General features: G+C 31.4%; 2 protein-coding genes and 1 long non-coding RNA gene across 3 annotated transcripts in view; 2 read left to right on the forward strand and 1 right to left on the reverse strand.

The window, feature by feature from the left end:
- Hus1-like (Hus1-like checkpoint clamp component) overlaps positions 1–6,154 on the forward strand; it is a 21,353-nt gene extending 15,199 nt beyond the window's left edge. Inside the window, exon 4 of the mRNA XM_035084845.1 lies at positions 6,136–6,154. Within this exon, the coding sequence (XP_034940736.1) occupies positions 6,136–6,140 (5 nt within the window). The 3' untranslated portion in view covers positions 6,141–6,154. The remainder of the gene's footprint in view (positions 1–6,135) is intronic.
- Positions 1–14,472, reverse strand: part of LOC118067860 (protein Wnt-1-like) — a 24,598-nt gene extending 10,126 nt beyond the window's left edge. The window contains exon 1 of the mRNA XM_035084843.1: positions 13,829–14,472. Within this exon, the coding sequence (XP_034940734.1) occupies positions 13,829–13,917 (89 nt within the window). The 5' untranslated portion in view covers positions 13,918–14,472. The remainder of the gene's footprint in view (positions 1–13,828) is intronic.
- On the forward strand, positions 11,589–12,480 carry LOC118067862 (uncharacterized). The gene is made up of 3 exons (XR_004690440.1): positions 11,589–11,685; positions 11,758–12,319; positions 12,403–12,480. It is a non-coding gene; the product is annotated as an uncharacterized lncRNA (long non-coding RNA).
- Positions 14,473–14,553: the final 81 nt, after the last annotated feature.

Raw genomic sequence — 14,553 nt, forward strand, 5'->3', positions numbered from 1 at the left:
GCTGATTTAGCGCTCGTACGTTTACATTAAGACGCGTACACCCGCTCAACTTTGTCGGCAAATGACATTAAAATCTTTACAAATTGCCTGGAATTTTATACAATCCAAAGCCGAATATCATCTTCCCATAACTTCCTTTCTTTTTTATTTATTATTTTTTTTTTTAAGTATCAACTTATTTGAAAGCTAAGCCTAATGTATTGTAAAATGTCTTAAGTCACTAACTGATATCTCTTTTACTCAGAAAATATTTACATTCTAATTTATAATAATCTTTTTCTTTTAAATATTCTATCAATAAAGCAGCATAAAGATTAATAATATTATTATTAACTATTTTTTTTTTAACAACTCATTTAATTATTTTTTATTTCAATTATTAATTATGAATCAATGAATTATTTGCTCTAATAAATTTAATGTGATTAGAAAAAAATATTATTCATGTAATTACAGTTAATGTTGGAAATTCATTTCAATTATTTGTTATCAATTGACAAGATTGACTTGACAGATTGAAATTTATAATTGATTTAAATTTTTTATCTAAACAGATTAATCTTGTATCATTATTATACCAATCTGACATCGATCTAATCATTTGGTAAACTATTTAATCCATAATTCAATTGATAAGTGTTCTAAAACCACAAAGTTCATTTTCAATGCATTCAAATTGACTGAATATATTAATAAATTAACTTCATCGACTTTGTATAAGCTTAATTACACTCATTAATATCTTTAGAAAGTCATTAAAATTTATTTTTTTTAAACAATTATTTTTTGCTAATCATTAGAGAATTATGACTTAACTTGCTTGTATCAGGTAACTTATTAGCAAAAATATCAGCTACCAATTTCTCTTCAAGTTTGTTTTTTTTTTCTGAGATGTCAGTAAATTTTTTAGCTCAAAAATAATTGATTGGGAAGTTAAGTATCGAATGTGCAGTGAAACATAAGCTTATTAATTATCAGCAGTAAGGTTGAATAGATTAGAGTTGATGGTGTATCGCTATTTGAGAAAAGAAAATGCAACAATCCATGCATGATTGACAGTGTTGTCCGATGGATGCTTGTCGAGATGTGAAACGGGGCAGAACGCAACTCTTGGAGCTTATGGGAATTTAAAATCCCTACGTGTGGAGTGGCGTCGACATGGGTGTCTGAAATAAATGTTTTCGGCAGGTAACACAAGAGCAAACTTATCGGAGACAAATTTAACATTTTAGGAAAAATTCTTTTGGGTTAAAAGGAAAGTGAAGATAAGCTATGGATTGGAGCTTTTTCGTTTGAATTTTTTGTGAATGAATCAATAAAATGCTCTCTATTATTTCGATTTATTAAAATCATCAATCAGAAGCATTGAAGATAAATGATTTTTAATTTAATTTTAATCATTCGAACTCTCTGGAATAAAATTTACTCCAATTTAATTTCACTGGGGAAGAATTAATTTTTTAATTTATTACTCAGTTATTTTTAAACTCACTGTTTTATCGAATTCTAACGACTCCAAGCGTTAAATTATTTTTCATGCATAAATAATTAACTGCATGATAATTTAACAAAAAATTAAATTCTGTTTTTCAACTGCTTTCGGTTGCTCCAATTCCGAGTAATCAATTATTAATTCTGAGGCCGTTCAACTTTTTTAAGTGTTGAAATATAAATGAATATTTGTATTTTAAATTATAACCCATTTTTAATTAACAAATGAATTTATTAATTTTTTTGCATTCATAAATTCATCTCCGTCTTCCAATTATTCTTATCCTTCTTAAAGCTTTTAATTACTATAAATTTTCTGGTCATTCATAATTAGAAAAAGGTCAATTAAAATTTTTTAATAAAGAAACTCAACGCATAAAAGCTCTCTAGAAATATTTAATGAATGATTAGAATCAATGCATTGAAAACCTCCGAGATATTTCAATAAAAAGGTAGACGTATCGTTGTCTTGTCCATATAATTCCCACCGCCAACAGCCTTAATCCACTCTCAGGGCAATGCAATTCCACGGAATCCACTCAGCGTAATCTGCGACACTACGAGTTTGAATCCAGCTCGTTTTCAAAAGCGAACCAAACGTCGTCGTACCAGAAATCTTCTTCTTATCTCTCTTGTCAGTTGTACACCAGTTGTATATACATGAATATATATTTTATACATATATAAATATATCTATATGTAACGCAAATGTATGCGAAAAATTATCAAGCTCTCGATTGGGGCATTTTTGTTCTTAATCTAACGAACCTGGTAATCGAACTGATTAATCATTTAAATAACCATTTCTGATTGGATATATGCGCTCCAATATGTATTGGATTATCAATTACAACGTATGTATGGAGACATTACGTTTAATTTTATTTTAAGGTAGTATAGACGAAATATAAAAATAAACTCAGAACAGTAAGTTTATTTTTATATTAAAGATGAACATCTATATTTATTAAAAAACTCAAAATTTAAAGAATTTATTAATTTGAAAAAAAAACAAAAATAATTACAAAACATTAATTATGATATTCATAATTTTCGGTGATAACATAAATTTTTTTCCTTCAATTTTTAGTAATATTTGGATAATCTTTTGTACGCTATTTAATGTTGAAAAAAAAATTGTTCTTCTCTTAAATGAATTTATGATAAATTAACAGTTTGTGTTAATATTGGAAAAATGATAGAATTGGGGAAATTGGATAAGAATAATGGAATTTGATGATGAATTTCGGGGTTTGTGATAAAAATATTTTTTGTTCAGTCTAATTTTAGCAATTAAATTTAATAATTATGTGAATAACTATTTCTGATTAGATATAATCATAGCAATGTGTGTAGGATAAATTTGAATATCAATAACGACATATTTATGTCGACATTACCAATCAAAGAGATTTTTCTTTGAATGAAAAATTTCATATTTTCTACATTTTACATACAAATGACTTTACGTATTACTTTGTAAGAAAAACTGAATGAAATTGGGCATCATTCGTATTTAAATGAAAATAAAATGCTAATTATTAAAATGTTTCAATAGAAAAAAAAATTATTTAATGTAAATTTCTATTCAAAAAATCTTTTATAGGAAGTTTTTATTTAATTTATTAGTATTTATGTAATCAATGAATTTTTATTGTTAATTAAATTTAATTGAATATTTTGTATTTAGATATCATTTCAGTTTATAAAGAAATGTAATCGAGCTTTTGATTAAAGTCCAGACAATCATATAAATAATTTTCTTTGATTAGATACACAATATTTATTGGCCACATATCTCTATATTAAATGCAACAAACAGTTGTTTATAATTTTATTTTGCAATGCAAAAATTTTTTATTTTCAAGATTAAAATAAATTACATCAAATCCGTGATGAAGAAATATCTCATTTAATGTATACCAACGTTAATTTTTAAAATAAATTACTTTTTACTGAGGAATTTTTTTAAAACTTATAATTCTCATCCAACTCCGTCTTAATTTGATCCAATTAGAATCCACAAGCATGTCTCTAATTTTTTCATTTATTATTTTTTTTTTCATCTTTCTGCCAATTTTATCTTGTACATGCATACAAATAGTTTTCAAACTGAGTGTGTAATTAAAGAAAAAAAATTCAGCATTATCAATATACCTTGAGATTAACACAGAATAAAATTAGCAATATTACTGAACAAGATATTAATAAGTATTTTATGAAAGAAAAATGATAATATTGGAAGCACAAGTAGAATGGACCTTAAGCCATCATAATAATGGTTAATGGATACAGATTGTGACGTGAATGAGTCCAATATAATAGGACATATCGTCGATAATTGGTTAATTAAAGCATGTACAATTAAATAGAGTAGGAAAGGTTGAGGAGAGTGTACGTGTGAGAGAAAGAGCAAAAGAGTCTACGCATTCCTGTTGTGGTTATCTCCCTCGGGCACATATAATATGGCCGGTAGCAAACAAGCTCCATCGCTCGACGTTACGTCCTGGATGATGGGAGCGAAATAATAATACAATGGAAGCCCTAGCCCACTCTATATAACCCTTGCGCGTGTACCTCTCGCTCTCTCCTTCCTGCTGTGTATACTTTATACGCCGCGTGCTTGCCGCGTAATGCCCAAGTACATATGCAGTAATTAGCAAAGAGGGTTAGTTAGCTAAGGGCGGAGCTTGCATGAACCAATGCGAATTGAGAGTTTTCGCAATTATGATGAATATTTCTTGATACTAAAATAGAAATGACTTTTGCTTGGGTTTTAAGATGTTATTAGGATGATGTTGAAGATGTTGATCATTTTTTTCAGGTGGAAAAAAATTTATTGGTCCAATTTATGAGCCATGATGAAGCATTGCTAAAAAGAGTTTTATGATGGAATTATTTTTTTTAATTTTATTCTGATAGTTGGGAAGATTTGCTAGATACATTGAATCACATAGCTCATTTTAGCTGAATAAATATTGACTCTTAAAGAAATATTTAAAATAAACCAATATCCAGGTTAATATGCTACTTTTATCAATTCACACTCTAGATCATCAAGAATAAACTTCTTAAAAAGAGTAAATTTTTTTTTAATATTAAAAAAAAAAATAGTATTTTTTAAAATATATTCTAACAATTTATTCAAAGATCTTTTCTACAGCTCTTCTCTAAGTGTAATAGATTGTTCAATAATTTACTTATATTAAACATATCTTCTTTTAATAAAATATCTAAACTGTTAGTACAACAGTAAAGAGCATTGTTGAAAGGAAGAATTGAAAAAAAAAATATACATATATATTCCTTATAAGAAACATCATTTTTACTTTGTCAAGATAATTTTACTATACTCACAATTGCAGTAATTGTAAGAATTTTATGTGGCAGCAGGATCATCGTAGTCTGGAAAATGTGTATACAGATATAAGCACGCATGCAAGAAAGAGAGTTGAAATATGAGGGAATGTATTCATACGAATGTGCACCACGAGATAGGCAATTTCAAAATGAATATCAAGTGTTGTAAAATTCACGACACAATTCGTGGGGTGGTGTGAAGGGTAGGTCTTGTTTACTTGCAGTTTGTTTCTTACTTGAATGTACATTTCATCTGTACACACATACACACATATGTACATACGTAAAGTTTTCAACTCAACTTGCAAAATATATGTAAATAAATGACAATCTTGTGTACTGTAAGGATAGTAAATACATATTTACAAGAGGTTCTATGACTTGGTGCCCTTAACTCATCACAAGATTTCGGTGATTACACATCCCCTTGTGGCCTCTCATCTAGATTTCATAAAACCCTCGGGTGAAAAAGCCAGGCAACTTCGTAGTTAATGAGCACCCACCCTATCCAACATTGTTACCACTGAAATTCGATCGCCATCCATTAAACTCACGGTAACTTGGTTAAAAAAAAATACACCCCCGGATATGCCACATATATATATACACCCCTTCATGGTTATATTATTTTGTATTAAATATATTGATCAAAATAAAATATTGGACTTTGAAAATATAGCCCTGGTCAAGCTTTTTAACTGTGAAAGCTACTCTAATTGGTAACAAACAAAACAATACCCCATTATATTTATTACAAAAGCATTCAAATGAATGGAAACAATATTTTTTATTCTATCAAAATAGAATGTTGATTAATTTTATTAAAAATAAGAATGGAAAATTTTATTACAGTAAAGTAGGTCCTGAATAAAATAAAATGATATCATGGAATCTAAAAAAATAGCATAAAACCAACCCAACAGAAAAATAGTCAAGTTTTTTGGAAGTGAAGTGTATTAAGTTGATATAACATAAGAAGCAATGGAGAAGAAAAATAGGGCGAGCATTGAGGGAAATTGAATTAGTCATACAGACTATATACTTTATTGATAACGATCTCTATCAATTAAATTATTCGTTTCTTATATGAGGATTTATGGCAGCTGAATAAAAAAAATTCTATCAGGGTACATATTGCTTCAAACAACTCCAGACAAATGAACTGTTATGTCATATTAAAATAGTATTATAAAAATGTAATTTTCTCTTCACCAAATTGATCATAAATAGCAACTTTATTTTGTAAGAAATGCTGATAATTAATATTATTTCTCTGTGTTTCAGGTTGATGAAGAACGCCCTAATCCATGGACTAAAAAGCAGAAATGAAAAAATTATATGACGATTATAAAAGTTTTTCTAGTCAAGTGGTAAGGGAAAAGAATGGAATAAAAAATATGGAGTTCACCTATCTAGAGAAGTAGAAAAGTCTTTTTGAAAAGAGAAGAGGGATATTGAGCAAGTGTAGGACGCAATGGAGGAGAGAAAAGAGAGAAGCAAGTAGTGCACTACATTGAGAAGAGAACATACGTGGTTTAATTGGGATACAGCACGCCAATTGGCCGGCCCTCCCACAAAGAGGGTTGGATTTTGAAGAGAGTATCGTTGGCAGTAGGGTGGAGCGGTCGAGAGGGTACTCAACAACGAGGTATACGAGTTGGAGTATTAAGAGATGGAGGCTGGCTTGCTCTGCTGTTGATATGGCAATCTTGGTGCTTCACTATATGTTGTCATGATCCGAAGAAACGTATAATCTATCCCAGTGGCGTTTCGTGGCGTGCGAGCCATCGTCAACGATTGCATTTGAGTAGCGCTTGGCTCCTGCTCGAGAGCTCTTCGACTTCATCAACCTTACTTATGCAGAGATGGCAAAAAAGGGGGAAGAAGAAACAAGTAGAAGGTGATCCCAAGTGAAAAGGACCTCAAAAGCTCGTTAGTGAGTTTTTCTATTTTTTTTTTAGACATACTTATTCTCCTATTTTTGAACTTGTCCACTACCTGTTCACAAAGTCGCGACAAAAACTCCAGAAGTACGACCAAGTCTTGAAAAATGTGCCCTACTTACTGAGAGTAGTACAGTAGGACTTGTAGCTTTTCAAGTGATTGGGTCTCAACGTTCATCATTTCTACTCTCTTTTTTGCCATTTCCCCATACTTCTTCAACAACTTCTTTGTTTTTTGCTCCATACAATGGTTTATCTTAATGGCTAATATACATATACATATGGCACACACTTGAGTCAGCATTGTAATTTGCAGGTTTTCTAAATAAGTTTTATGGATTTTTCATGATATTGTTGAAGTGTGATAAGGTAAGCGTACACTAATTAATGACCTTGTTCTGATTAAAAGAAAATGCAAGACAGGTTATTATGTATGTATACGTATGTGAAATTTCAATCAGGATTTTTCTTAAATAATGAACTAAATGATTTTTTGTGATAATACCATTTTTTCAACATTACCGTGCTGCTTATTAAGTGCTTAATTAAAACTTTATGAGAAAATCTTGAGTTTTATTGAGTTAAAATGGGGATTTAAATTTTAAATAATTATATGGCTTTCATTTCCTCAAGGAAACTATTCAAGAGTAGAAGAAATTTCTTGATAGTGATCATGATTTGATTAGAGATTATGGGATTGGGTTCAGAATTTATGCAATAGACTTAGATTACAATCTTTATTGCTTTTTTGATGCTAAAAAATTTATAATCTTGTAATTTAATTTTTTTTACAGTAGACAATGGTTGGCTGGACAGAAGTCATTTGATGAAAGTTGATGTTGATGCAATCATGATTTTAAGAAAGTTGAAATACTAGGAAAAAAAAATTCAATAATTGAATAAAATGTGAAGAATACAAAAAGCTAAAATACACATCAGAGTTACTCAACTACCAAAACATTGGTTTAAAAAGTTGATTTGAATAATAATAAATTGGAATGGAATATACCACAAATAATATAGACCTCAAATTTCAAGAATACAGGAAGAGGAAGCCCAAAAAAATAGGATATCAATTTAGAATAAGTCGGTCAAAATGCCTGATGATGTAGAATAGTTTGTGAAGAATAGTGTTTGGTATCCAACATTGATAGTTACAATACCACGTATTTCACCTTTAAATATTGAAAGAGTGTATAATAAAGTAGACGAAAAGCCATGAAACTCTACAATGAGTATCTCGTAGAGATGTCATTATTTATTACACATATATCATGAGGGGAAACAGTTTATGAGCTTGAGAGGAGCAAAGGGACGTAAATTGAACAAAAGGAAAGAAAATTTGTAAAAGTTTATAATAAAAATAGTGCAGTGGACGTGATGTACCATATATATCTACGTCGTGGTGAGCTACGAGTCACGCCTTTATTCTAAAGCGGCGTGAAAAATTCTGGCGATTCGTTTCAGAATCCCCGAGCTAAGTAAATTGGAAAGTTTATAAGAAGAAAAACCATCAAGTGAACACCCGCACCCTCTTCGTCACTTTTCACTCTGGCAAATGGATTGACCGGCTTATGTACCACCACCGCCACCACTGCTGCATACTATTTTTCACGAGGAAAAGAAATGCGCTGATCAAGTCTGCTGCATATAATGCTGTAATATACGGCAAATCATTTTGAAACAGAAGGAGATTGGTAGCAGTAAGGTAGCTGCAACCAGAAGGCATCATTTCGCATATTATTATCCCTACTCTCTGCTGCACATTATCGTGAATAAAATGGAACATCGGCATATAATAAGCCACCCGCACCGCCCGCAGCAGCTGCTCAGCGTTATTCGTATACCTACATTCTGTATAAAAATACTGCAGTTTTTATATTACAAAAAAAAATAAGTTTTCAGGAAGAATACATTTCTGCTGAAGATGGTTATTATTTTGTTGATTATGTCATGAATATTATTTTTATTCAGTTGAGGAAATATTTAACTTTTTAGTTAGAAGTTTAAATAAAATAAAAATGAATATTATACCAAGAAGAACAAGTAATGATACACTTTTATACCGTGAGAAATAATCCTATGGTAAAGATATTGTTTTACTGATTATAATGAAGTACATTTCTTATTTTATGAAATGAAATTTTAATCCTTTTAACTTGGAACAAAATTTGTTAGTGAAGATTTAATTTCACTTAATAGATGGAATAGTGTCTTTACTTTTATTTAATCATTTTTATTCATCATAAGTTTATTAAGAAAGGTCTGGTGATGATAAGAATTCATAAAATAATGGTGCATTGATAAAAAAAACAATTACGCCATAGGTAAAAAAATCTCCTTCAATTTATATCATTCCAGGGAGATAAAACATTTCCACAATTCTAGAAGAATGCATTCTGACTTTTAGCTGTTATTTATAAAAAGGATGACGTTGATGAAAAATGGAAATGCTCAGGTTCAAATCTCCATGCTTAAAAGGATTTGAGTCAGGTTGTTAGAGTCATGGTTGTTAAAAGGTATAGAAATGGACGTGAAATTAATGTGTAGACATTTTTCTAAGCATTTAGTAAAAAAAGAAAATTATACATTTCACCTTTTTACTTGCTGTATAATCTGAGAAACGTATAAAATCGACAACAAAAGAATATAACTCCTCTAAACTTTCTTTTCATGATGCACTAAAATAGTTCCAACAATCTTATAAGGATTTGCAGTCGAATGAAAATAAACATACATCATTCTAAAAATACTTTCATCATAAATTTGATTCTTCATGAGGATCGGAAATTTTTTAAATTTTTTTCAAAGAATCAAATAATTATTGATAATGTTCTCATGAAAAGTCAGTATTTTAAAGAAATGTCAACATAAGATTTTTTTTACTTCATTGGATCTACTTATGTTTATTTATTTTATCATGATAACAGAAAAAACAGGTACTAAAAAATTATCTTTATGTCAACGATTGCTCCAAAAACCTCACCAAGAACTCCAAAAAGATACGAGTCAAGATAAACAAAAAAAAAAGCTAATTGCTCTAATGCACCGTGAAAAATCCTTAAATCCAATGAAAACTAATTAAAAAAATTAAAATACCACCAGTATTCTGTCAACCATTAATTTTAAAAAATTCTAATCCAATTTATTACTCCAAAAATACCATTCTCATTAACTGATGTAATCACAGTAATATTTTACCATCAACATTCATTCTTAATTCATTAGATTATTTTTTTTTTCAGACTCATCTAATTTCCTTGATTCCAACAATACACACATGGAATAGGACAATTGCAGAATAGTTGTTGGTTAAACTAGACGTGTACACATATACGTAGAGACTGAAGGGGAGTGACGAGAGACATAATGTGTGGATACACGTTGCTGGGGGGCTGCGACCGCACTGAGAGTTACTACAATCGTTTCGAAATAATTTAGGGGAGCCAATATCCCGGGTATATATACTGCACGCATCTGCACCGCGAGTTATTTATGATGGATTAGGCCGTAGGAGATTTAACCGACGGTTAATTTATGCTCAACCATGGGCTTGACAACAACTCTTATTCTCTTCTATCATGTTCATACGTAAGTATGCACTATTTCAAATATGTGCTCAACAAATTATATCTCCACATGTTGAAAAATATCAAGAAAATTAAAATAAGTCATTCACCTTTCATTATTTATTCATTTTATATATTTATTTAGAGTCCACTAGCTAGAACTAATTTACCCTTGTTCATCAACCAGCAGTAAATGGAAGTGAATGTGCAATTGCCAGCTGGTTTTATCTGTAATCCTCAACCACTTCCAGGGATATTGTTCCAGTTGTATGTTATTAGACCTCTATTAAATTTATAACACGGAAAATGATGCACACTTGGCAAAAATATCATTGAAAAGAGATGAAATAAAAGTAAGTAAAATGAAGATAAAAATATTTCATTAAATAAATGACATTTTTTAATCTTCTTCATTAATTTTTCATCATTTCAGGTTATATTTGAATGGTGACGCGTGCTTCAAACAAAGTCTGACTAATGTATATAATACATACTGGGGTATACTCACACCCCGGATGATGATCTATGACGGAAGATAAACCACGCGCGTTCAACAAGTGTGTGCTTATTGTTGGAGATAGTCCATCAATGTAACAAATTTTTCTTGCAAAGGTAGCGAAAAAAAATTTAGTACCATTCAGAAATATTTTAAAATGTGAACAACTTAAAGTTGCTAATTTATTATCAAATGTTGAGTTTTTAATACATCTGCAGAAATTAAATTTTAATTCACTTTTAAATGACTTCAAACAGGTTTTCCTTATCTTGAATATATCAAAACAATTTTATCATCCTTTCATCTAGTTAAGAAGGTTTTTTTTTTCCTCATTTTAGAATGCAAGGCTGGTTGGAAAATATAACTACTACAATTCTCCATGTAGAATCAAGTAGTATACATTGCGAAAAGATCTTTTCTACTCTTATATACAAGAAGCTCAGTGGAAACCATTGGAGAGACACAGAACAAGGCGAGACAAGACAAAACGAGGCGCAAGGCTCGCACGGTAAACTCGGCCGGATTCTTCTTGTGGTCGTTTATATTTTGAGCCTAGTGGAAACACTGGCCGAGACAAGTCCCGTGGGCTCCCAAAGACTGCCGCCCCCTTTGTCGGAGATTTTTCAAGCGCACGAGCAACTGCAGAAGTAGAAGATGAAATGCCAGCCGAGATATAGAGAGAAGTTGAGGTGAAGAGAAGATGTAAAAGATGCGTGATGATGGTAAAGCATCGTTTTAAATAATACCAAAGTATCTAATGAAACCGAGAGACACCTGCTACATTACATATCTTCTGTGTTTCTTGGGCAACCTTTTCTCACTCCAGGTAATTACTTTAACACCAACATACATAATTAATAGGTTCCGTTTGAATGCATTCAAATAAATTATGTTTCAGAAAAGGAAGAGATTATTGGTAAGTAAGGAAAGACGGTAAAAAGGAGAGGAATGCTTATATTAGGATATGTACACTGAGCGAATATTTCACGTCAAGGAAACAGCGTTTAGGGTGAACGAAAACATAGTGTAAGGCAAAATCAAGTATCGAGGAGGACTCGGAGAATCCCCTTTGTCGATTTCCTTTTTTTTTCTTTTTTACGACACAGTACAAGGCGGCGTGACTACACATACATCCTTGGGTTACTTTTTATAGGCCTAATATATTATGTATATACATAGATATTATGTTATACACATAGATGACGACTATACAAATGTATACTTTGGATTCATATAACATATAACTACGTAACGGGGCGAGGAGAAGGTATCTCGTGACTGAGAAGAGTATTGGATATTATATTGGACGCAGGCAATGTCCCCATAAACGAGCCCATGCGGAAAGGGAGTCCAAATTTTTATTTGAGCCCTCCTTGTACACCCTAACTGCTCATCTTCAGGTCTATACTGTACCGCATAAAACTTATATTCCTCCTCATCGTACGGAGAGGAATTAAAAGGTATATATGGCTATATGTTTGTGACTCATCGTACAAACGTCAAAACGCTTACACTCCAGTTTCACTTAGAGTTTCTCTTTCAGGAGAAAAGCGGACAAGGGGAACAAAGAGAGCAGTGGAAGAGATAATACACTGGAACGACTTTGTCGCTACTATAAAGTACGGATCTACCAATGCAGAGGGGTTTTGTGAGCTTTACGAGCGAACGTTAAAAATGCCTCCCTTATAGCGACATAGACGATAGTAAAAGATTTGTCGAATAACAACCACGTGAGACATAATCGTATAAGGTAAACGCTGTAGGCTTACAATTTTCATCAACGCACGTTACTATTCTCTTCGAGGTATAAAAATCTCTATACATTTCAAATGACATCCTAAAATGTGTTCCTGTGAAGAATCCACGTTATATAGCGACCCTTCACCTTTATATATTCGTTTTCTCTGAATACATCGTACATTCACACACCAACACTCGTAAGCATTAATGCAATTTTTAATTGCCGTCATAAATGCAAGCTTAGTCAACGAGCAAATCTCATAATACACTACGTCCATTCTTTTACGCTTGTTTTACTCACACGTACTACACTTGATAAGGAAATATACCTTTATTAAAGCTGTACAGCGATTTATCTTTTTACGACATGTCTCGTTTCTATTTTCAAGCCAATCCTTCATACTATCGGCTCTTTGTCTTGGATAACTACACACTACTTAATGCAAAAAGATATATATTTCCCGGCGCTCATGCTTGATGTTATTATCACCTACTATCAGTTCTAAATTTCGTGCTTCAAATAATACAACATCTGTAATCTTAATTAATGTTTGTTCTAATACGATTATATTTCAATAGATGTAATACTTTATTGGTATACAATCACGATTATGTAGAAATGATAGGTGTATTGTATTTTGTACGTGAATGATTTTTTGATGATGGTGATGATGATGATGATGGTACTCTACCTCAATAGATAACTTTTGGGAATAGATAATCGTTTGTATTAATTATCAATTAACTATTATCCGGTACCATGAGGTGAATCAAAATAAGGTGAAAGAGAAGAATAATAAGCACACATAGACACACTAACGAGAGTGGTGAAAAAAGACAGAGCCAGACTGATCCCCTCCTGCTGTCTTCGATTTGCACAGTGTGTGTCTGTTAAGTGTATTACACACGTTTATCTTATATATTCAGTATCTATATGGATATACACACGTGCATTCGTTGATGTAACTGTGTAGAAGCGATTAATCGGTTGGGGAACCAGTTTGTCAGAAATAAAATCTTCTCAAACGATCGTTTGACCGTTCGCGTTGCATCAAAGTTCATATCTCGTTTCTTGTCTCTATCTTAATAAGTGTTTTGCACTCTTACAGCACATTACCAAGTGTTTTTTTTTTTACAATTAACAGGAAAAAAATTGAAATAACCAAGTGTATCTTTTTCTTTCTCGATAATTGTATAAATTAAATGCACAAATGGTTCGAATAACTTACCACCAGTTAGCTTCAGCACATTGGTAACGTGTAAACATCAACAAAATGATGGCCAAAAGATTAGAAGTCTGCGTTTTAAATCGTTGCATTTTTTTAAATTGATGAAACTACTGATGATGATCACTAGCGAATCCTTGGAAGCGCGCGTTCACACCTTAAGAATGTCACCTTGGTGATCAGTGTATTAATTGAAGCACCCTTCAACTTATCGTGAGCATTTTTTTATAGCTGATAATCACACGCGATATTTCCGGTTCTTTATCCTCAATTACTGTTATTATTATCTTTATACGTGAGTGAAATTTTCAAAAAAACAGACAAATAGCTCGTAAGAGTTTGCAGTTAGTTCACTTGTGTTTTACATTTTCAACATGTTATAAATTCAGCTTGATCCAATTACATAAGACCAATCAAGTATACCTTGACAAATTGATTGATTGATTTAGTTGTTGTTACTCGAAATTTAAATGAATTGTTAATTTAAAAATGGCAAATGATTATGATGAAAAAATAACAGTGATTCAGAAATAGTTTAACTATGATGTGAGTTTAAACAAATGGTTTTTAAAAATCATTTATGTGTAAAAAACTGATACAAGTAAGTTGGAGACGTTTAAAACATGCGAGATACCATCCGGTGGACGTTCGCATACGTACTGTGGTTTACTGTGGCTGGTTGACACGAGGAAAAGGGCAACGAGACCTCTCTTCTGGTGAAAAGGCGG

This window comes from Chelonus insularis, unplaced genomic scaffold, assembly GCF_013357705.1.
Source record: "Chelonus insularis isolate UGA/USDA-ARS -01 unplaced genomic scaffold, ASM1335770v1 contig_397_pilon, whole genome shotgun sequence".
Lineage (NCBI taxonomy): Eukaryota > Metazoa > Arthropoda > Insecta > Hymenoptera > Braconidae > Chelonus > Chelonus insularis.